Source organism: Lynx canadensis, chromosome D1 (genome assembly GCF_007474595.2).
Source record: "Lynx canadensis isolate LIC74 chromosome D1, mLynCan4.pri.v2, whole genome shotgun sequence".
NCBI lineage: Eukaryota > Metazoa > Chordata > Mammalia > Carnivora > Felidae > Lynx > Lynx canadensis.
The window spans coordinates 100400270-100423014 of NC_044312.2; the positions used below are offsets into that span (position 1 = coordinate 100400270).

At 40.0% G+C, this 22745-nt stretch overlaps 1 protein-coding gene across 1 annotated transcript; it reads left to right on the forward strand.

Annotated features, from left to right (window-relative positions):
• The first annotated feature begins 12419 nt into the window (after positions 1 to 12419).
• On the forward strand, positions 12420 to 13352 carry LOC115525651 (olfactory receptor 4B1-like). The gene has a single exon (XM_030332924.1). The coding sequence runs from the start codon at positions 12423 to 12425 to the stop codon at positions 13350 to 13352; it is 930 nt and encodes a 309-aa protein (XP_030188784.1). The 5' UTR covers positions 12420 to 12422.
• The last annotated feature ends 9393 nt before the right edge of the window (positions 13353 to 22745 follow it).

Consider the following 22745-nt stretch of genomic DNA (forward strand, 5'->3'; position numbering starts at 1 on the left):
GAAAAAGCTCTCAGTTTTTCCCCATTGAGGATGATGTTAGCTGTGGGCTTTTCATAAATGGCTTTTATGATCTTTAAGTATGTTCCTTCTATCCCGACTTTCTCAAGGGTTTTTATTAAGAAAGGGTGCTGGATTTTGTCAAAGGCCTTTTCTGCATCGATTGACAGGATCATATGGTTCTTCTCTTTTTTTTTGTTAATGTGATGGATCACGTTGATTGATTTGCGAATGTTGAACCAGCCCTGCATCCCAGGAATGAATCCCACTTGATCATGGTGAATAATTCTTTTTATATGCTGTTGAATTCGATTTGCTAGTATCTTATTGAGAATTTTTGCATCCATATTCATCAGGGATAGCCAATAGAATTTTCTGTGATGATGGAAGTATTCTACATCTCTGCTGATATATGGTAGTGCCTAGCCATGTGGGTAATTAGTATTTGAGTATGCATAACATGCTGAAGAATTGAATTTTTAATTCTATTTAATTTTAACTGGCTTAAATTTAAATAGCTCCATGTTGCTGGTGGCTACCACATTGGATATCATGGGTCCACACACTTCTGCTGCAAATTTGTGGCTATTTCTCCAGATCAGGGGCAAGATTGCTCCTGGGCCCCAGGACCCTGACAGATCTGTGGATGACTATTTTTAGGTCTTAACTCTCGGGAGCCAGCTCTTTTGACTGTATTGCAGTGACAGTTGTTTTCATACATTTATTTTTTAAGTTTTAAACTGGACTTGTAATTGATTTATGTACCACAATTATAATATTAGAGAATCTGACTTGGACTATATTTATCTTTACCAATGAACTTTATGCAGTCATATGTTTTTATTATGTTAGTTAGCATTTTTACATTTTAGCTTGTAGAATTCTCTTTAGCATTTCTTGTGAGGCATCTCTAGTAGTGATGAACTCCCTCAATTCTCATTTGGAAAAGTCTTTCTCTGCTTTGTTTGTGAAGGGCACATTTGCTGGGGTTAGTATTCTTGGTTGACAGTTTTGTTCTTTCAACATTTGGAACATATCATCTAATAGCTCCTGGTCAGATGTGTCTTCAGGCTGTGCTCTCCAGTTGGAGGGTGGCACTGACCGTGCTTGTGTTTGGTTTGGGCCTCAGGCTGCCTCCTGCAACTGGGTGGGGCTAGAGACTGTGCTCCATGGTCACGTGAGTTTGCTGGTTGGCTGGGGCTGCAGGCTATGATCTGTGATTGGGCTGGATCCCTGCCTGGTCAAGGACGCAGGCTGTGTTTAGCAGTCAGGTAGGCCTTTATGCTGGACTCTTCTGCTAGGTGGGGTTGTAGGCTGGGGCTCTATGGTTGGGTAATGCTGTAGGCTGGGCTCTGAGGCTGCTCAGGGTTACTGTTCAGGTTCCCTGGTTGTGCAGGGCCAGAAACTACACTCAACAACTGGACAGGGCTTCTGGCTTGGCTCCCCGCCTGGGCAGGCCATAGGATGTGCTCATGGCTGCCAGATGTCTATGCTCATGCTTCCAGAGGGATGGGACTGGAGGTTATACTCAGTAGTTGGGCAGGACTATGAATTTGCTCCTTTTCTCTGTTGAGCTAAAGTATCTTATGGTTCGCCTCGCTGTCTGTTTTTATCTTATTTTATTTTTCCTTCCCTTCCCCTTTGTTCATCTGTTTTGTTTCTCACATTCCACACATGTGTGAAGTCATATGGTATTTGTCTCTGAGTGAGTTATTTTGCTTAACATAATACACTCTAGTTCCATCCATGTCATTGCAAATGGCAAGATTTCATTCTTTTTGATGGCTGAGTAATATTCTGTATATATATGTATGTGTGTGTGTGTGTGTGTGTGTGTCTCCCCCACATAATCTTTATTTATTCATCAGTTGATGGACATTTGGGCTCTTTCCATAATTTGGCTGTTGTTGCTAATGCTGCTATAAACACTGGGGTACATGTACCCCTTCAAATCAGTACTTTTGTATCCTTTGGATAAATATCTAGTGGTGCAATTGATGAGTCATAGGGTAGTTGTATTTTTAACTTTTTGAGGAACCTCCATACTGTTTTCCAGAGTGGCTGCACCAGTTTGCATTCCCATCAATAGTATAAGAGGTTCCCCTTTCTCTGCATCCTGGCTAGCATCTGTTGTTCTTGAGTTGTTAATTTTAGCTATTCTAACAGGTGTAAGGTGGTATTTCATCATGGTTTTGATTTATACTACCCTGATGATGAATGATGTTGAGCGTTTTTTCACGTGTCTTTTAGCCATTTGTATGTCTTCTTTGGAGAAATTTCTGTTCATGTTTTTTGCCCATTTCTTAACTGGATTATTTATTTTTGGGGTATTGAGTTTGATAAGTTCTTTATAGGTTTGGATGCTAACCCCTTATCTGATATGTCATTTGCAAATATGTTCTCCCATTCCATAGGTTGCCTTTTATTAATTAATTAATTAATTCATTTATTGTTTCTAATGTTTATTTATTTATTTTGAGAGAGAGATAGAATGCATGTGAATGGGGTGGCAGAGAGAGAGAGGGAGAGAGAGAGAGAGAGAGAGAGAGAGAGAGAGAGAGAGAGAGAATCCTAAGAAGGCTCTGTGCTGTTGGTACAGAGCTCAACCCCATGAACCATGAGATCATGAACTGAGCCTAAATCAAGAGTCAGACACATAACCAACTGAGCCACCCAGGTGCCCCCTGTAGGTTGCCTTTTAGATTTATTGATTGTTTCCTTCCCTGTGCAGAAGCTTTTTATCTGAGTGAAATCCTAATAGTTCATTTTTGCTTTTGTTTCCCTTGCATCTGGGGACATGTCTAGTAAGAAGTTGCTACGGCCAAGGTCAAAGAGTTGCTGCCTGTGTTCTCATCTAGGAGTTTGATGGTTTCCTCTCTCACATTTAGGTCTTTCATCCATTTTGAATTTGTTTTTGTGTGTGATGTAAGAAAAGAAAGTGGTCCAGTTTCATTCTTCTGCATGTTGCTATCCTGTTTTTCCAACAGCATTTGTTGAAAAGACTGTCGTTTTTTCCATTGAATATTCTTTCCTGCTTTGTCAAAGATGAGTTGATCATATAGTTGTGGGTCCATTTCTGGGTTCTCTATTCTGTTCCACTGATCTACGCCTCTGTTTTTGTGCCAGTACCATACTGTCTTGATGATTACAGCTTTGTAATACAGCTTGAAGTCCTGAATTATGATGTCTCCTGCTTTGCTTTTCTTTTTCAACATTACTTTGGCTATTCGAGGTCTTTTCTGGTTCCATACACATTTTAGAATTGTTTGTTCCAGTTCTGTGAAAGTGCTGGTGTTATTTTGATAGGGAGTGTATTGAATGTGTAGATTGCTTTGGGTAGTATAGACATTTTAAATGTTTGTTCTTCCAACCCATGAGCATGGAATATTTTTCTACTTCTTTGTATCCTCTTCAGTTTATTTCACAAGTGTTCAGTAGTTTTCAGAGTCCAGATTTTTCTTATGTCTTTGGTTAGTTTTATTCCTAGGTATCTTATGGTTTTTGGTGCAATTATAAATGGGATTGATTCCTTGATATCTCTCTCTGCTGCTTCATTATTAGTGTATATAAATTCAACAGATTTCTGTATATTGATTTTATACCCTATTGCATTGCTGAATTCATGTATAAGTTCTAGCAATGTTTTGGTGGAGTCTTTTGGATTTTCTACATAGAGTATCATGTTTGTGGAGAGTGAAAGTTTGACTTCTTCCTTGCAGATTTGGAAGACTTTTCTTTCTTTTTGTTTTCTGATTGCTGAGGCTAGGACTTCCAGTACTATGTTGAACAATAGTGGTGAGAGTGGACCTCCTTGTTGTGTTTCTGATCTCAGGGGGAAAGCTCTCTATTTTTCCCCATTGAGGATGATCTTAGCTGTGGGTGTTTCATGTATGGCCTTTATGATGTTGAGGTATGTTCCTTCTATCCCTACTTTCTTGAGGGTTTTTACCAAAAAAGGATTCTATATTTTGTCAGATGCTTTTTCTGCATCTATTGAGAGGATCATATGGTTCTTATCCTTTCTTATATTAATGTGGTGTATCTTGTTGATTGATTTGTGGATATTGAATCATGCTTGAAGCCCAGGAATAAATCCCACTTGATCGTGGTGAATAATTCTCTTAATGTACTATTGGATTCTATATGTTAATGTCTTATTGAGAATTTTTGTATCCATATTCCCCAGGGATATTGGTCTGTAATTTTCCTTTTTAGTGTGATCTTGGTCTGGTTTTGGAATCAAGATAATTCTGGCCTCATAGAATGGGTTTGGAAATTTTCCTTCCATTTCCCTCTTTTTTTTGAACACTTTCTGAAGAATAGGTATTAACTCTGATTTAAATGTCTGGTATAATTCCCCTGGGAAGCCACTTAGCCCTGGACACTTGTTCATTGGGAGATTTTTGAACACAGGTTCAATTTCTTTGCTGGTTATGGTTCTATTCAAATTTTCTATTTATTTCTGTTTCAGTTTTGGTAGTGTATATGATTCTAGGAATTTATCCATTTTTTTTCCAGATTGCCTAATTTGTTGGCATATAAATGCTCATACTATCCTCTTCTAATTGTAATTCTATGGTGTTGGTTGTGATCTCTCCTCTTTCCTTTGTGATTTTATCTGTTTGGGTCCTTTCTCTTTTCTTTTTGATAAGTCTGTCTAGAGGTTTATCATTGTTGTTAATTCTTTCAAAGAATCAGTGCCTACTTTGTTGACCTGTTCTACCGTTTTTTTTTAAATTTCGATATCACTTATTTCTGCTTTAATCTATATTATTTACCTTCTTCTGCTGGTTTGGGGCTTTATTTGTTCTTTTTCCAGCTCCTTTAGGTGTAAGGTTAGGTTGTGTATTTGAGACTTTCCTTACTTCTTGAGTAAGACCTGTATTGCTATATACGTCCCTCTTATGACTGCCTTTGCTGCATTCCAGAGGTTTTGTACTGTCATGTTTTCATTTTCATTTGCTTCCATATATTTTTCATTTTTTCTTTTACTTCCTTGTTGACCAATTCATTCTTTAGTAGGATGTTCTTTAATCTCCATGTATTTGTGGTCTTTCCAATTTTTTTCTTGTGGTTGACTTCAAGTTTCATAGTGTTGTGGTCTGAAAATATGCATGGTATGTCTCAATATTTTTGTATTTGTTGAGGCTTGATTTGTGACCCAGTATGTGATCTGTTCTGGAGAATGTTCCATGTACACTTGAAAAAAAATATGTGTTCTACTGCTTTAGGATGAAATGTTCTGAATATGTCTGTTAAGTCTATCTGGTCCAGTGTGTCATTCAAAGCCATTGTTTCCTTGTTGATCTTCTGCTTAGATGATCTGTCCGTTGATGTCAGTGGGATGTTAATGTCCCCTACTATTATTGTATCATTATCAATTAATTTCTTTATTTCATTATTAATTGATTTGTATATTTGGCTGTTTCTAGTTGGGGCATAAATAGTTACAATTGTTACATCATCTTGTTAGATAGACCCTTTTATTATGATATAGTGCCCTTCTTCATCTCTTGTTGCAGTCTTTGGTTTAAAGTCTAGTTTGTATGATATAAGTATAACTACTCTGGCTTATTTATTTTTATTTTTTTGGTGTCTATTAGCATGATAGATGGTCCTCCATCCCCTCACTTTCAATCTGCAGGTGTCTTTGGGTCTAAAAGGAGTCTGTGATGGGCAGCATATGGGTGGGTCTTGTTTTTTCATCCATTCTGATACCCTATATCTTTTTATTGGAGCATTTAGTCCATTTACATTCAGAGTGATTATTGATAGATATGAATTTAGTGCCATTGTATTATCTGCAATGTTGCTGTTCCTGTAGATTGTCTCTGTTCCTTTCTAGTCTTTGTTGCTTTTGGTCTCTCTTTCTTTCTCAAAGAGTCCCCTTTAATATTTCTTGCAGAGCTGATTTAGTATTCACAAACTCCTTTAGTTTTTGCTTTTCTAGGAAACTCTTTATCTCTCCTTCTGTTCTGAATGACAGCCTTGCTGGATAAAATATTCTTGGCTGCATATTTTCCCCACTTAGCATGTTAAATATATCCTGCCACTCTTTTCTGGCCTGTCAAGATTCTGTGGACGGGTCTGCTGCTAACCTTACGTGTCTACCCTTGTAGATTAAGGACCTTTTGTCCCTAGCTGCTTTCAGAATTCCCTATTTTTGTATTTTGCAAGTTTTGCTGGTATGTCTTGATGTTGACCTGTTTTTGTTGATTTTGAAGGGAGTTCTCTGTGCCTCTTGGACTTGATTGAATCTTTCCTTCCTCATATTAGGGAAGTTCTCAGTTATAACTTGTTCAAATAATCTTTCTGCCTGTTTTTCCTACTCTTCTTCTTCTGGGATTCCTATGATATGGATATTATTGAGCTTTATGGAATGACTGAGTTTCCTGAGTCTATATTTGTGATCTAATAGTTTTCTTTTCCTTTCCTTTTCACCTTCATTATTTTCTATAATTTTATCTTGTATGTCACCTATTTGTTCCTCTGCTTCTTCCATCCTCATTGTGATCACATCCAGTCTGTTTTACATCCCAGTTATAACATTTTTTATTTCAGCCTGACTAGTTTTAGGTATTTTATCCCTGAAAGGTTTCTCTGGTGTCATCTATGCTTCTTTCAAGCCCATGTAGTGTTCTTATGACTGTTTTTCTAAATTATTATTCAGATAACATTGCTTATATCTGTTTTTAGTAAATCTGTGACTGTGGCTGTGATTTCTTCTTGTCTTTCTTCTGGGGAGAAGTCCTCCATCTCATCATTTTGTCTAGGTTTCTGTCTTTTGCACGTTGAAGTCTTGTTTCCTGTTCCCGAGAGTAATGCTATATTAAGAAGGGGTCATACGCTGTCCAGGGCCTCGAGCTTCAAGAAGTGTTTTTGGTGTATGCTGTGTGCACTCTGCTGTTGTGTTGTGGCTGCTCTTTCCCACAGGTCAGTCCCCTGCAGAGTTCCTCCTTGCCTACAGTGGGGAGTGTTTGGACCTTTAACTAGGTGTGCTTTGATTTGTTTGTTAAAATAAGCCTGATTGAAAAAAAAAGGGGGGCTGGGGATGCCTGGGTGGTTCAGTCAGCTAAGCATCTGACTTTGGCTCAGATCATATCTCATTGTTCATGAGTTCAGACCATGGAGGGGTTTTCTGCTGTCAGCACAGAGCCTGCTTCAGATCCTCTGTTCCCCTCTGTGGCCCTCCCCTGGTTGTGTATTCTGTCTCTCAAAAATAAGTAAACATTAAAAAAAAAAAGCCTGATCCAAAAAAGAGAAAAGGAAAAGGAACAAAAACCCAAGCAAACAGACAAAAAACAATAAGCCTGATTCCAAAGAAAAATGAAGAAAGAAGAAAAAAGAAGCCTGATCCAAAAAAATGAGAAAAGGTAACAGACAAACAAAAAACTCTAATGCTGATTTCAAAGGAAAAAAAAAAAAAGCCTGGTCCTATCTTCACCAGAAGTGAAGCTTACACTTTGGAGCACTCCATGATCAGTAGATTTGGTGCATGGGTGCGGCCTATGCTGGTCCTCTGGGGGAGAGGCCTGCTGTGTTGGCTCACAGTCAGACCTGCCCCCTGTCGATTACATTATTATCACCACCATCATTATTGAAGGAGAGGGTAAGGCACTGGGGACCCTAAGTGACTTATACATGAATCCATGAATGTTAGAATTGGAAGGTACGATGGGGGTGATCCAGCTTAACTCTGTCATCTTATATAGAAGAAGAACCAGGGGAGAGCAAGAAGTGGAGAGGTGAGTGGCATACTCAGATTAGTAGTTAATCAGTTATGACCAGAGCTAGTGCCCAAGTGTCCTGACCCCTGTCCAGTCCTCACTTTCCTTTATCTTCATTCTCCTTTCCATTCTTAGTCATTCAGTCTGGAAAAAATTTCCCTTTATGTCCTTCCTTCAACTTTCTTCTCTTACTGCCTCATTGTTGGGTGTCAAAACTTTATAGAAGTGTCACTAATGGAAGCAGATTTTGAACCTTTCTGAAGTCAAGTTTAATTGACAGTTTCACCCGAGAGAAAAGAAATTCCATGGGGAAGTTGTTCCCTTGATTATAGTGTGTGGCTTAGTTTATTTTAAATAGTTCAAGGATCTAAGCATTTAATCAGAACCCTTCGACTCAGTGGGTGGGTATGTTTTCTACATAAAACACAGCATCTTAAATTCTCTGAGTTTGCTGATTCCCGTGGCTTTTATTTGTTTCTTAGATATTATCCAAATATCAATGCAGATCCAGATCCTCTGAACTTTCCTCTTCTGTGATTCATCATAGATGCCATCATTTGTTTTCTGAAAGCCCCCAGGAACATGGTGTTTTGTTACTGGGGACAAGACCTGATTCTCGAATTGCAGTAGCAACAGCCATCCAGAGCCATCAGAAGGTAGCTTAGTGATTTCCAAGTTATTAACCTGTCAAGTATCTAGTGTGTGGCTTTGGGAAGCAATTAACCTCTGTCAGCCTCTGTTGCCTCATTTGTAAATAGAGGAGGTTTGAGTAAAAGGTCTAAATATTTTCAGCACTACTCTCAAGGGCTTAGTTGAGTGTGACCTGAACTTTGCTCACTGGACCCTTCAGTGAGAAATCAGCTAGGTGGGGAATATTAGCCAAAGCACCTTACTTTTCCAGGGACCAGGATTCCTAGAGAGGAAAATAATGCTGCACACTATCCTAGCATCTCCAACCAGATCGTCACCTTGAAAACTATCTATTCCAACAGAGTGACTACCTTCATGCTGAGCTAGAGGCACTTGAGTACACTTGAGATCCATCTGACCCAATTCCTCATTCCAAGGTAGAATGAAGCCACACCAGATTTTGTGACTTCAAGGTGGGTGATATGGCTGGAAATAAGGTGCAAAGTCTTTAAGCAACCAAAGGATATTGGGTAAGTCAGGCTCTTTAAGCCACAGGTGTTCATTTATAAATGAGGTAGTTTGCTTTGAAGATTTTTTGGGGAAGGGGGATAATGAATTCCATTTACATATTTATTTTTATTGTGGTGAAATTATCTAAAATGTAAAATTTGACAGTTTAATGTCCTTTACAGTTTTGGGATATAGTAACCGAGCTACCAATATAAAGAATCTATTAATTGCTAAAAAAGAAATATGATAAGTTACTGTAAGAGCACAGAGGAATGGATACATTATTCTTATTGTAGTGAGATTCGTCTTGCAATTAGAAAGAAGGAATACTAAACACAGAGAAGGAAGAAAGGACCTCTTTGGTTTGGAAATAGCTGTGTAATAGTCATTTGGGAATGACAATAAGGGTGCAAAGCAGACAATGGCCATTTCAAACAGGACCTGGACTCCATGCTAAGAATATTTTAATTTAGGCTGTGGGCAATAGGGAGATACTGATAGATTTTTATGTAGAGAAGTATCATGACCAGATTTACAGTGAGGGGTAATCACCAAAGTATTTTCCAACGCTCAGGGAAGAGAAGGTACAGATGGGTTGGAGTATTGCTGAACACACCAGAACTGGGTTGGAAGGTGGATAGTGTTGGAAGAAGGAGGAGAGGGTGAAGGGGGGCTCCGTGGTGGGAATAGCAGGGTGGGCTGTGGGACGGGGAGAGGATGTGAACAGAGATGAGTCAAAGTTTGGTGGGTAAAAAGCTGATTGCTGAGGTGGTTCAGTCTGTGAAAGTCTTTAAGTCAGAAGAGTCCAGGTTTCCCCCCAGCTATTGCCATGCCTGGGGAGGATCCGAGGAAAGAAGGATCTAGGACACAATTTTCTGGCTGCAGTGTGCAGGATGGATAGGCAGGAGCATCTGAAGGCGAAGAGGTGTTGGTAATTTGGGCGTCTGATGACAGTGTGTGAGAAGGGGTGGCGGGAAGAATGGAGAGAAAGGGCACACAGGGGGATGGTTTAATGAGAAATGAATGGGCTGTGATGATGACTGGTATGGGCATGAGGGAAGGCATGGGTCAAATGTGATCTCAGCTACAGCCTGAGCAGCATGGAGGGTGAGGGTGTGATCAGAGTATCTTCCAGGTCACACTTGCCTGTAGGTCTCCTGTTTCTCCATAGTTAGTCTTATCAACTGCAACCCTAATCTCTGTCCAAATCATTTTCTTGGGCTCGTGAGTGAGGCTGTGGTAAAAGGTGAGTCTCACACTCTTGTCTCACACTCTTGGGGAGTCTCACACTCTTGTCTTCTAACCATCCATTCACTTGATTTTCCAGGGTGCTGAGATGGTTTTAGATATTCCTAATGCTTCTAGGTGCTTGGTTTTCCTAGCACTGCACCTGTTGTCAAGGGCCCTGCGCTGATGAATTTAGCAATACTTCCTATGCTTAGCATAGGTATCAATGTAATTTCTCTGCTGTACCTATATTCCTAGAAACTTTAGCTCTTGGATGGGCAGGTTTTATTTTATCTATCTGTCTGTCTATCTATCTATCTATCTATCATCTATTTTGCTTTGGTGGATGGCTGATCACCTTTTCCTGGCTTTTTTCCTCCTATAGATGGACTTTAGTGTAATTATATAAATTACAAAAAAAAATTCCATTGGAAATGATTAAGATTGCTTAAATTTGTAGATAAATTTAGGGAGAGTTGAAATCTTTATGTTGAATTTTATTATTTAAACGTGAGTTTATAAAAATCACTTTGGGTGGATATATTTTGTCTTTTATACATGGATTTTTTGATGTTACCTTAGTATTTTTGTGGTTTTCTCTGCATAACTTCTTTGTAAAGGGAATATTTTTCAGTTGTTCTTTCTAACTCATAACTATATTTTGTACTTTCTTAATATTGCTATGGTTTTCAGTTTTTTCCTTTTTCTTTTTAAATGTTTATTTATTTATTTTGAGAGAGAGAGAGAGAGAGAGAGAGAGAGAGAGAGAGAGAGAGAGAGAATGTGTGCAAGTGGAGGGGAGGGGCGGGGAGAGAGGGAGAGAGAATCCGAGACAGGCTCTGTGCCTCCATGGGGCTTGAACTCACGAATCATGCGATCATTACTTGAGCCAAAATCAAGAGTTGGACAGTTAACCAACTGAGCCACCCAGGTGTCCCAACTATGCTTTTCAGATTTGTTTGTTTGTTTGTTTGTTTATGTATGTATTTATTTATTTATTTTCCTAGGTTCCTATCTTAGGAGGTTTTGCTTCCGAGAAACAAAAACCCATCAAACTAGTTTAAGCAAAGAAGGGAATTTATTTGAGGAATAAGGGACTCAATCAGAGCCCGATGTCAAGGATCAAGGATACTCTGCATCTCTGAAATGCCACGGTCTATTTTTCTACTATTTTCTTGCTCTTGAAAACTAGTTTCTCAATGTTTTCAGGTTCGATGGCTTTATTTAATCTTAAACATTTTCTTTCTTTGATGAAAGTGATATCTATTTAATATTTACAACTTGATGTTCTGATATACATAATGAAATGATCACTGCAGTTAAGCTGATTAACATATTCATCTCCTCATACACTTTTTTTTAAAAATGAGAAGTCCTGTATCTGTTCTCTTAGGATATTTCACACATCACCATGTCCTTACCTGATGATTTTCGACACACACGGCTCTGTTCCCATCTGTCTACATCATTGACTGTTGTTTCTGTTGATTTAGGTCCTTGCTGTTTAGGTACACTTTTACTTTTTCAAAAGAGTATTTCTTGAAAATTTCAGGGATAAGGGGACATGCAAGGAGGATAAATTTTAGAGTAGAGAAGCAAGATGTTCATACTATTTATTCCTTATTTCTCATGGCTTGTATGTGGTGAAAATATTCTGAATATGGCACCTTAATCTGAAGAATATTGTTTTGCATCATATGACATTGTTAGCATGAGTGTGTTCTGTGATCCGTACTTCTGCATAGTCTGAATAGATAGATGTAGGTGTGGAAAAGGTCCCCTGTTCCAGGGGATGACTCTTGTTATGATAGGTTGAAGACTGGTATAACTGAATGAAGAAAACTGTACTTGACCTTTTGGGAAGAGAAGAATTATCAGTGGGAAGATGTTTCCCAGGGCAGAGATGAAGGAAACAAGGAATTTGGGAGCACAAGCGTGTCACGAGGATCCCTCAATAGTAGAGAGCTTCACTGAAGATGGTAAAAGTGCATGCTATGAACCTGAATGGCCCCTCAAATTCACATCAACTGGTGGTGAACTCGAAAGAGCCCTGGCTGAAGTCTGAAAGCCAGAATTCACCACTTTCTGTGTGATTCTGGTTAAATAACCATCTCCCTGAGCCTTAATTTTCTATTATGCAATTGTTGTTAGGTTGCTAATATTTAATGCTGAGTGAGTACATGTGGGCTAAATGAATGGATTGGTGATTAGTGTATTGTAAAGTGGTTTACACTGTCTAATGTGCTATAAATGAGGAGAATTGGTTACCATCTGTGTTTGTTTTATTGCAGGTCTCTCATTACCTGTGCCCAGAACACCTGATTAGATTCCATGGCGAGTACAAATAACGTGACCGAGTTAATTATCGTCGGTCTTTTCCAGGATCCAGAGGTGCAGAGAGGGTGCTTTGTGGTGTTTCTTCTGGTGTACCTGGCCACAGTGGTGGGCAATGGTCTCATTGTTCTGACAGTCAATGTCAGTAAGAGTCTGCGTTCCCCCATGTACTTCTTCCTTAGCTACTTGTCCCTGGTGGAGATCACTTACTCCTCCACTGTTGTCCCTAAATTCATCACAGACTTACTTGCCAAGATTAAAACCATCTCCCTGGAGGGCTGTGTGGCTCAGATATTCTTCTTCCACTTCTTTGGAGTTACTGAGATCTTCCTGCTGACGGTAATGGCCTATGACCGCTACGTGGCCATTTGCAAACCCCTTCACTACACAACTATCATGAGCCGGTCTGTGTGTCGCCTTCTGGTGGCTGGATCCTGGCTTGGGGGCTTTTTTCATTCCATGGTCCAGATTATTATCACTCTTCAGTTGTCTTTCTGTGGTCCCAATGTGATTGACCACTACTTCTGTGACCTCCATCCCTTATTCAAGCTTTCCTGCACTGACACTTCTGTGGAGGGGGTTATTGTGTTGGCCAACAGTGGATTATTTTCTATCTTCTCCTTCCTCCTCCTGGTGTCCTCCTATATTGTCATCCTGTACAATCTGAGGAACCATTCTGCAGAGGGGAGGCGCAAAGCCCTCTCCACCTGTGCCTCTCACATCACAGTGGTCCTCTTGTTCTTTGGACCTGCCATCTTCCTCTACATGCGGCCTCCCTCTACTTTCACTGAGGACAAACTGGTGGCCGTGTTCTACACAGTTGTCACCCCCATGCTGAACCCCATCATCTACACACTCAGGAATGCAGAGGTGAAAAATGCCATGAGGAAGCTGTGGGGGAAGAGAATGAATTCAGGGAGGGACTAAAAATGAAAACATGAAAAAATTATCATGTCTAGGGGGTGACCAAATATGCATTCTGATTTCAGTCAAGTCTGAGGGATTGAGGAAAAGTTAACCTGTTTGTCTATATATACATATATAGATTTATATATTTATATTTTGTATTTAAATGAGCCCCTTATATTCCATTGCACTAATCACAGCTGCACCAATTCATTGCTGTCTGTAGTTTGGAGAATGTTTTGGAGAAGAGCTGCATCTCTTCTCTTCTTCTGTTGCCCATAGTTGGAAGCACCACAGCCTTCAGGGAGGGATTACCTAGACTGTGAATTCTCACCCTGTTGTTTTCTACCTGTGCAACCTTGGGTTCATTCACTTTGCCTCTTGGTGTTAGCATGCTGTGGGGTGTGGAAAGTCTGTGGCACTTGGAGACAGAAGTTTATGTTTTGCCTTGTCCTTCTCTGATAGTGTTGTGAGATCTTGTGGGAGTCCCACAGAGGCTTTTATACTTCATTTGGTACCCCTGCTTTATTTACCTGATTCTAATGCCTGAAATTCCTCATTATGAGCCTTATTTCACAGGAATAAGATATTGTTAGAATGGAAATGTCTCTTGGATGTGAAATACAGTGAAGGTATTGTTAACCATTAATTTGGACAATTTTAGAAGACCTTTTTCTTTCTAGACAGTTGCTGTCTGGGCACTGGGGTGTTGCTTAAGCCAGATACAGCTCATTGACTGTTTTCGTATGGCCTAAAAACCAACATGGTTTTTATACTTAAAAAAAATCAAAGTCGAAAAATATTTGTTGATATATGAATATTATAGGAGTATAAGATTTTAGTGTTCATAAATAGGTTACTGGACTATGGTCATGCCAATTACTTTTTCTCTATGGTAGCCTTTGTGATATAGTAGCATGGTTGAGTGGTTGTCATGGAGACTGTATGGTCTGCAAGGCCTAAAATATGTCACCCTTTTCAGGAAAAGTTTGGCAACCCCTGACTTAAATCATATAACATGTATTGCTTACTTGACAAGAAGTTTGGGGGCCAGCAATTCTAGGGTTGTTTTGTTAATTCTGTGATGCCAGAGCACCTGGTTTGTGTGTCTTGAATTCTCTTGGCTGCCCCCCTGCCCCATGGCAGCAGGAGGGCTGCAGCACATCTAGGTATTACATGCTAATGTGAGGGGAAGGAGGGGCTCTCATTTTATTTGGGAAATATTTCCAGAGACCCCTCAGAACAATTCTTATATGTTTTTTTATTGGCCAGAACGGAAAATTTTCTTATCTCTAACCGCATGTCCATGCCTAGATGCGAGGGAGGCTGGGAGAGTGAACGGTGGTAAAGAGGAATGGGATTGTGTTACCAGTTTAGTTTAGACACTGTGTTTCTCCTGGGCTGGGCATATCGGTGCTTGAACAAGGTCAGGGTTGTCATTAGGAAGAGATGTCTGCCATGGGGAGTGCTGGTAGATGTGATATCTGGGAGGGTGGTGCCCCTGGACATAGTGGATGGATTTGAATTGGTGCCAGAGTGACTGACCAAAATCCAGCTCAATCACTTGGTGGCTCAGCCTCAGGCATGTGACCGAAACTCTTGATCCAGGGTCCTTGGCATGCACGCGTGGGTCAAGTGCAAGAAACCTTTTCCATAATGTAACAGTTTTCCTGTGAATGCATCTGCTTTAATTTCCCTCTAGGGAATGAAGGAATGAAGCCCTGGGCTGAGTGCCTGAGGGTTGTGAATGGAAGCGAAATGATCCTACTATAGGTCAAAATAAATTCTATCATTTAAGGTCTGTATATCCTGAGATGAGTATTCCTAGTAAATAAATCATGTTTTTATGCATGGAAGAAACATTTGATAGCATATGGAGATTTGAGTGTTTGGGATACATAGTGAGGTACTAAAAACATTTTTAAATCTAACATCTTGCATTATCCTTTTTCTTCCAATTACATATCTCTGCAAGGCTGAATTTTCTCCATATGTTTCAACAAAGACAACATACCCAGCAGATTGAATACACAAGCCAATGTGAGAATTCAGCTGTATCTCTTAAGCCAAATATTAAGGGTATTTGCAAAAACTCAAACAATGCCATTTTGCATTAATTATTTCCATTTGCATTAATTAATTTTGTCATAATTATTTTCCACAAAAGACATTATGTGATTGTAAACAGAAAGAAAGAAAGAAAAAGAAAGAAAAACCAAACCACCTGCAGGTCTTGATGGCAAGGATGAGTCTTGTTTGCGTATATAGCTCTACATCCAGAGTTCTGGGCCAATTCACTGCAAATAAAGTCACCAAGCAGCAATTTGCTAAAAATTCGCTACTTCACTAATTGGCAATTTGCTAATTCCCCAAGCAGAAATTTGCTAACACTGAATTTCTGATTAATCGGACATATATATCAATTAAGCCTTTATAAAATTCATGGCACTTATGTTTTGCTGCAGCCTGTGATGAGCAATATATTTGGGGGAAATTTTTGTGTGTGTTGAATTTCAGCTTTTTTGGAAATAATAAATATCAAGAATTTTATGTATGTTTGTTTCTCTCTTCCAACTAACTGAGTTTTCAGTCTGGTCAACTGCCTTTGCTACATGTCTTCATTTTCGGTTTACCTTCTTGACAAAGGGACACAGGTACAGGGAGCAGATGAGGGGATGTTTTCACATGTGTTAGCCAAGCCTTCCTGTTTCAGGTTGAGTTATTCACCCTAGTGTTTTACTCCTTTTTGTGTCTATGCCCTTTTCCATGTAATCTTGAAGTTCTTTCCACTACATGTGGAATATACTTTTCTATCCCTTGACTTTGGCCTCAACCGTATGACTTGCTCTGGCTGATGGAATATGAATGGACATGACAGCTTGCTGATTAGAGCCTAAAACTTAAGGGACCTCACGTGTCTCTTGCCTCTTGTGTCCCTTTCGCCATCATGAGATGATGTCCCCATCACCTGGGCTGTAGAATGACACACGTGGAGCAGAACTTCCCCCCCCCCCCCCCCCCCCACCCCGAATTGCAGCCTGACACAGAGCTGCCCAGCCAGCCTGCAGACACACTGCACTGATGTGGGAATGAATCCTCACTGTTGCACACCTACTGAGGGTTTGTGTTTATTCGGTTTCAGCAGAAACTCACTAGAGTTGAATGGCAAATACACATATCAAAGAAGAGCACAAAAGTCACGCTTACGGCACATTCTTTATTTTCTTGAGAATGGGCATGGACACGTCCTTCCCTGTTGCCTTGGAGGTTTTACTCTTGATTTGAACTATTTGGAAATAGTGTCTGCAAATTTTTGCCAGTTTGGCATAACTCGATTTCTCAACTTCTGTTTTATAGATTTGTTGATCTAGATTCATTGAATGTTGATTTTCTGTGTGTTTTACAATTCAGATTTTCCAAGGCTGCTGCTTTTTTTTTAAGTTTATTTATTTATTTTGGGAGAGAGAGAAAGAGGCATGAGCTGGGGAGGGACAGAGAGAGAGAGGGAGACAGAATCCTAGGCAGGCACTACTGACAGTACGGAGCCTGACTTGGGACCATAAAATCATGACCTGAACTGAAATCAGGAGTCAGGAGCTTAACTGACTGAGCCACCCAGGCACCCCCAGATTTTCCAAGGCTTCATTGATAGTAAATGCAGTAGAGTAGATCAGAGGTGAAGCTTGTGTTTGATAAATTAGTAGTTCAGTGAATTGGTCATTTGCCTAATACCTAAATCTTTGAGTTGGTTAATTATCTGAATTAGCTGTTGGTAATTCAGTTAGTGGCAAACTTCTAGATGCTGAAAGATTTTAGAATTACTCTGCTTTAGTACCTAGCGTGATGAATGACAGAGGATAGGCACTCAATAACTACTGAGTGGATAAAAGATGTCAAAGTTGTGTCAACATTATCTATCTTTATCGTTTTGGAAAGGCTTGAGCTAGATGTGAGATGATTTGGAGCCAGAGAAGCTCTGTCTTGTGAATTACTTTTAGTTGCAGTATAGAAGGGATGTTAATCTATTACCTTGCAATGAAAATATAACAACTTTTCAAATGCATGAAAATACCCTAGAGCCATATTTAGGATTATTAGTAGAGCAATTGATATATTTTATATCTGCATGACATCTTGTGTATAATTCACAGCCCTTACATATCAGTTATTTCATCAGAGTCTCATAGTAATACTGTGAGGTCAATGAAATCTGAATCATTCCCAGTGTACATTTTTGGAGTTTGAAACATCATTTGGATTAGGATTTATCTGCTAGGAACAGAATCTGAAACAAGGTAGAAGTCAAGAGGTAGACAATTCAGGATGGAAATGGTCTCTCTTGTTTCTCCATCCTTGAGTCATCTCGCGACCCAAGACGGCGCTGTAGATGCAGCCATAATGACAGCATTCCTGGCATCAGGAAAGAGAAAGGGACAACATAAGTGCATCATGTCCCCTTTGTTAAAGTTGCAGGGGCGCCTGGGTGGCTCAGTTGGTTAAGCAGCTGACTTCGGCTGAGGTCATTGTTTTCACGGTTCATAGATTCGAGCCCTGCATCCGGCTCTGTGCTGACAACTTGGATCCTGGAGCCTGCTTCAGATTCTGTGTCTCCCTCTTCTCTCTGCCCCTCCCCAGCTCATACTACATCTGTCTCTCTCTCTCAAAAATAAATAAACATTAAAAAAAATAAAGTTGCAAGGGAGGCTGGGTAATGTAATTTTTTATTCCACCTGGGTATGTGCCCAGATAAAAATTCAGAGTTTGTAAAACTATAGAAAGAAGAAAGAGAAAACAAATGTTGTGGGACACCAGCAATCTCTGCTTCTGAATAAATCAGGCACAAAACTTGAGCACAAACTCAAGTATACTGACACTGGGATCAGATGTTCCTTCCATTGTAGTTACCCATCCCAGCTAGTTTTTTTCTTTTTAATTGAGATATAACTTATATTCTGTGGAATGCTCAGACCTTAACTGTACAACCCAATGAATTTTGATAAATTTATATAACTGTGTAACCTAAGTCCTAAACAAGATGTAGAGTATTTCCATTACCCCAGAAGCTTCTTTCATGACCCCTTCCAAGCAATCTCCACTTCCCATAAGCAACTGCTGATCTAATTTCTATCATCATGGAAGTTTAGCCCCTTCTTAAACTCAGAAAGCAGAATCATAAAGCATGTACTCTACTGTGTCTGGTTTCTTTTCACTCAACATAATGTTTTTAAATATTCATTGTGTTGTGGGTTACAGTAGTTTGTTCTTTTTGTTTGGTGAATAGTATTCCACTGTATACATATACTACAACAGAACAAAATGTATTCCCCTGTTTGTAGACATTTGATTTGATTTCTGCTTTTGGTCATTACGAATAAAAGCTGCTATAAACATTCTTTGACATTCCCATTTTTATAAAAGCATAAACCAATAGAGCCATGTATTTATTTTTCTTGTAAAATACCTTTTTGGAAGAAGGACTATTTATATATTCCTAATTCTGAATAAATCTGTACATCATTTATAATGGCCGGGTTTGATTAGAACTGGAGAGGTGAGGGATTAACCCATAGACAATGGGCGAATCTTTATCAGGTTATGAAATGAAATCAACCCCTTACAACAAATACAATTTAGGTGAACAGTTTTATACCACAAACATTTTTTTTTTCAACGTTTATTTATTTTTGGGACAGAGAGAGACAGAGCATGAACGGGGGAGGGGCAGAGAGAGAGGGAGACACAGAATCGGAAACAGGCTCCAGGCTCCGAACCATCAGCCCAGAGCCTGACGCAGGGCTCGAACTCACGGACCGCGAGATCGTGACCTGGCTGAAGTCGGACGCTTAACCGACTGCGCCACCCAGGCGCCCCTATACCACAAACATTTTTAACAAATGTGTTTCTTACAACAAATATTCATAGTTCACATTAAAAAAATTATCTCCCTTAGATTTTTTAAACTGAATATTTCAATATGGAATATATTTTTTCTGATAGACTTTCACAGAAAGTCAACTTCATGATGACCCGTGAGAGAATAAATACACGTTTTACTTCAATATTTGAAGCTTCATGTAATTGTTTCCTATTAGAGCCCCATACAGAGTAAATACCCAGTGAACATTAGGTAAATTTATTTTTTTTACATTTCCTATTGATTCCAAAGTTATGCTACCAACAAGGAAGTTTGAGGTTTTATTATCCAAGTCCTGCTTCCCATGGGGTTGTCTGCCTGATTGGGAAGGGGAAAGGTATAGCTCTTTGGGAGCAGCCTTCTCTCACTTGATCATGATGACTTCCCCTCTGGTATCTCTCACACAGGGTGAACTCAAGGCTGAGATGCCAGAATTAAAGAATACCTGGGAGGCAAGTTTACTTTACTCTTGTTTTAAATTGGGTGCAATTAAGACTCTGTGGCTTAGTCTCAGCATTTCCAAGTCTGAGACCAAAGGATGAGCAGATCCTCTGTCTGGAGTCTCCTGTAAGATATGAGCTCTGGTTGGTAGCTGGGTCTTAATTCTTTCTGAATGGCTAACTGAGGAACCTGCAGGAACTGACTCTTCTCCGGACATTATTTAAATCTCTGTGTTCAGTACAAAAGGAGGAACCTTTGGTGAGAATAGCAGAGCCACAGAAGCATTGGGGTGAGTTTTGTTTTGTGAGCATTTGCTTCTTTGCATGTCATGATTATAATTCCACTTTGGAAGCAAAGGGAATGTTACCATGAGGTGCATGGCATTTTACGAAGTGCTTTCATATAGGTCTGGTCTTTTCCTGAGTCAATCACAGTGCTAGGTATTGGGATTCAGAGATGGAGAGGCTGTGGTCTCGGCCCTTGGAGATCTTTATTCTTTAGATATTTTCTGAATACCTACAGAGTACCAAATACTGTGCTAAAAAGGAGAGAGGCTATGGAATATCTCTACCCACTGTTAATTCCAGTTTTTATTTTATTATTTTATTTTATTTTTTTAAGGGATATTTCATTTCTATCTTTTTCTTTTTTTTTTCCAATATAGGAAGTTTATTGTCAAATTGGTTTCCATACAACACCCAGTACTCATCCCAAAAGGTGCCCTCCTCAATACCCATCATCCACCCTCCCCTCCCTCCCACCCCCCATCAACCCTCAGTTTGTTCTCAGTTTTTAAGAGTCTCTTATGCTTTGGCTCTCTTCCACTCTAACCTCTTTTTTTTTCTCCTTCCCCTCCCCCATGGGTTCCTGTTAAGTTTCTCAGGATCCACATAAGAGTGAAACCATATGGTATCTGTCTTTCTCTGTATGGCTTATTTCACTTAGCATAACACTCTCCAGTTCCATCCATGTTGCTACAAAGGGCCATATTTCATTCTTTCTCATTGCCACGTAGTACTCCATTGTGTATATAAGCCACAATTTCTTTATCCATTCATCAGTTGATGGACATTTAGGCTCTTTCCATAATTTGGCTATTGTTGAGAGTGCTGCTATAAACATTGGGGTACAAGTGCCCCTATGCATCAATACTCCTAATTCCAGTTTTTAAAAAGTACTCCCTACCCCCAGTGTGGTACTAAAACTCATGACCCCAAGATCAAGAGTCACACGCTCTACTGACTAAGCCAGCCAGATGCCTCCCCCTCCGCTCCCCTGTATATTCACCGAATGCTATCTCATGGCAGGTGCTTCAGTTGGCACTGGAGATGGAGTGGTGAGTAAGATACAATCTGTGCCTCCAGGAAGTTCACAATTTACTGGGGGCAGATGGTCACATAAAACAATTACATTTTAGTGTGGAAAGTGCTGTAATTTGAAAATGTCCTGCGAGAAGAGGACCACTGATTGTGAATTTGGAAGATGGATTTCCTATCTCAGAAGAATTCAAGGCAACACAGAGGATGGGAACTTAAGTTGTCTTGGAATGGGCTGGGCGTGGGATCTATCTCTAAGTCAGGTAGTATCTTCATGCTACAGTTTAGACATTGGGTCTCTGAGGGGTTAAAGAACTCTATCTCTCATCTATCTATCTATCTATCTATCTATCTATCTATCTATCATCTATCTCTCATCTAACTCTTATCTATCTATCTATCTATCTATCTATCTATCTATCTATCTATCATCTGTTTATCTATCCATCCATCCATCCACCCATCCGCCCACTTATTTTTAATAACCCTTTAGACATCACATAGATACCACTTGAAGAAACCTGATGTAAACTTACGAGTCTGGACTGATAGCAGTGCTTCCTTTCATAAATGGCTTCTTGGTAAAATACCCCAGCTAGGCTGAGAGTTTGGTGCTGGCCTCTTCTCTCTGTCTCTGAAGGCATAAACTCTATCAGTGATTTCCTTCTGGCTCATGGTGGTCCTTCACCAGTTGAGCCTACCCCACTTGCTAGAGGAAGGAAGCTTTGTGACATGAGTGGATGTCATGTGACTCCTAATCTCAGAACCCCAGAAACTCACTGTATGAGGGGCCATATTGATACACACAGATCTCAGCCACTTTGAACAAAGTCCAGCATGGATGAGGGCAGTGTACAAATCAGTCAGTGCACAATCTTGCTGAAGCCCTGGGGTGTTGGAACGCTGGAATTAGAGAAGGTTGTGTCAGAGCATGAGTAGACGCTGTGGGCAGAGGGTGTTTATACTTCTCTTGCCCCTGGGGGGGGGATATGATAGGAGGTATCAGTGAAGAGAGGAGTTGTGTATGGGTTGAGCTGGACCTTTGGAAAGGGATGAGGTCACCAAGTGACCAAGTGTAGAAGGAGGGAAAGGAGGAGAAGCAGAAATAAGAACGCTGAGTGTCAAGAGGTATATTTTCTGGAGTCTGAAAGGTAAGTGGAGAGGTGAGAATCATATTCTGCAAACCAAGGATGGAAAGGGGACAAGAGGAAGTGGTACAAAGAAAAACTGCAGGCAAAAGACAACTGAAATCATTCAAAGGCCATAGAGAGACCTTTAAAATAGAGACAGCAACACTGTCCTTACTGCCACCATCATCTGAGGGGACATTCATCTCCTAATAGGTGCCCCCTCCTCTGGTCTCCTCCCATTAGTTCAACCTCCATATACAAAGGGATTTTACTCTCCAGCTGATGAACATTCCTGAAGATTTCCCGTTGTCTGCAGGATAAACCCCTAAGTGCACAACACTCCTTCAGGAACTAGTGCTAGACTCTGTCTCCAGTTTTATTTTTTATATTCTGCCCTTTACTCCAGCCACACGTGGGTGGATTTTCATGACTTTGTACACTCTTCTTTTTTGGACTGTTCTTTCCTTCTGTACATAACTAACTAAAGTCTACTCATCTTTCAATATCCAGCTCACAGATTGGCAAGGGATTAATATGTAATCCATGCACTTAATGAGTCTTTTGTATCATTTCAGACCACCCCACACAAATTACTGCCTCCTGTGGCAACTTC

What these genes read in the sequence shown, in the direction of transcription:
- LOC115525651 (XM_030332924.1), top strand. Translation starts at nt 12,423, where the DNA reads ATGGCGAGTACAAATAACGTGACCGAGTTAATTATCGTCGGTCTTTTC.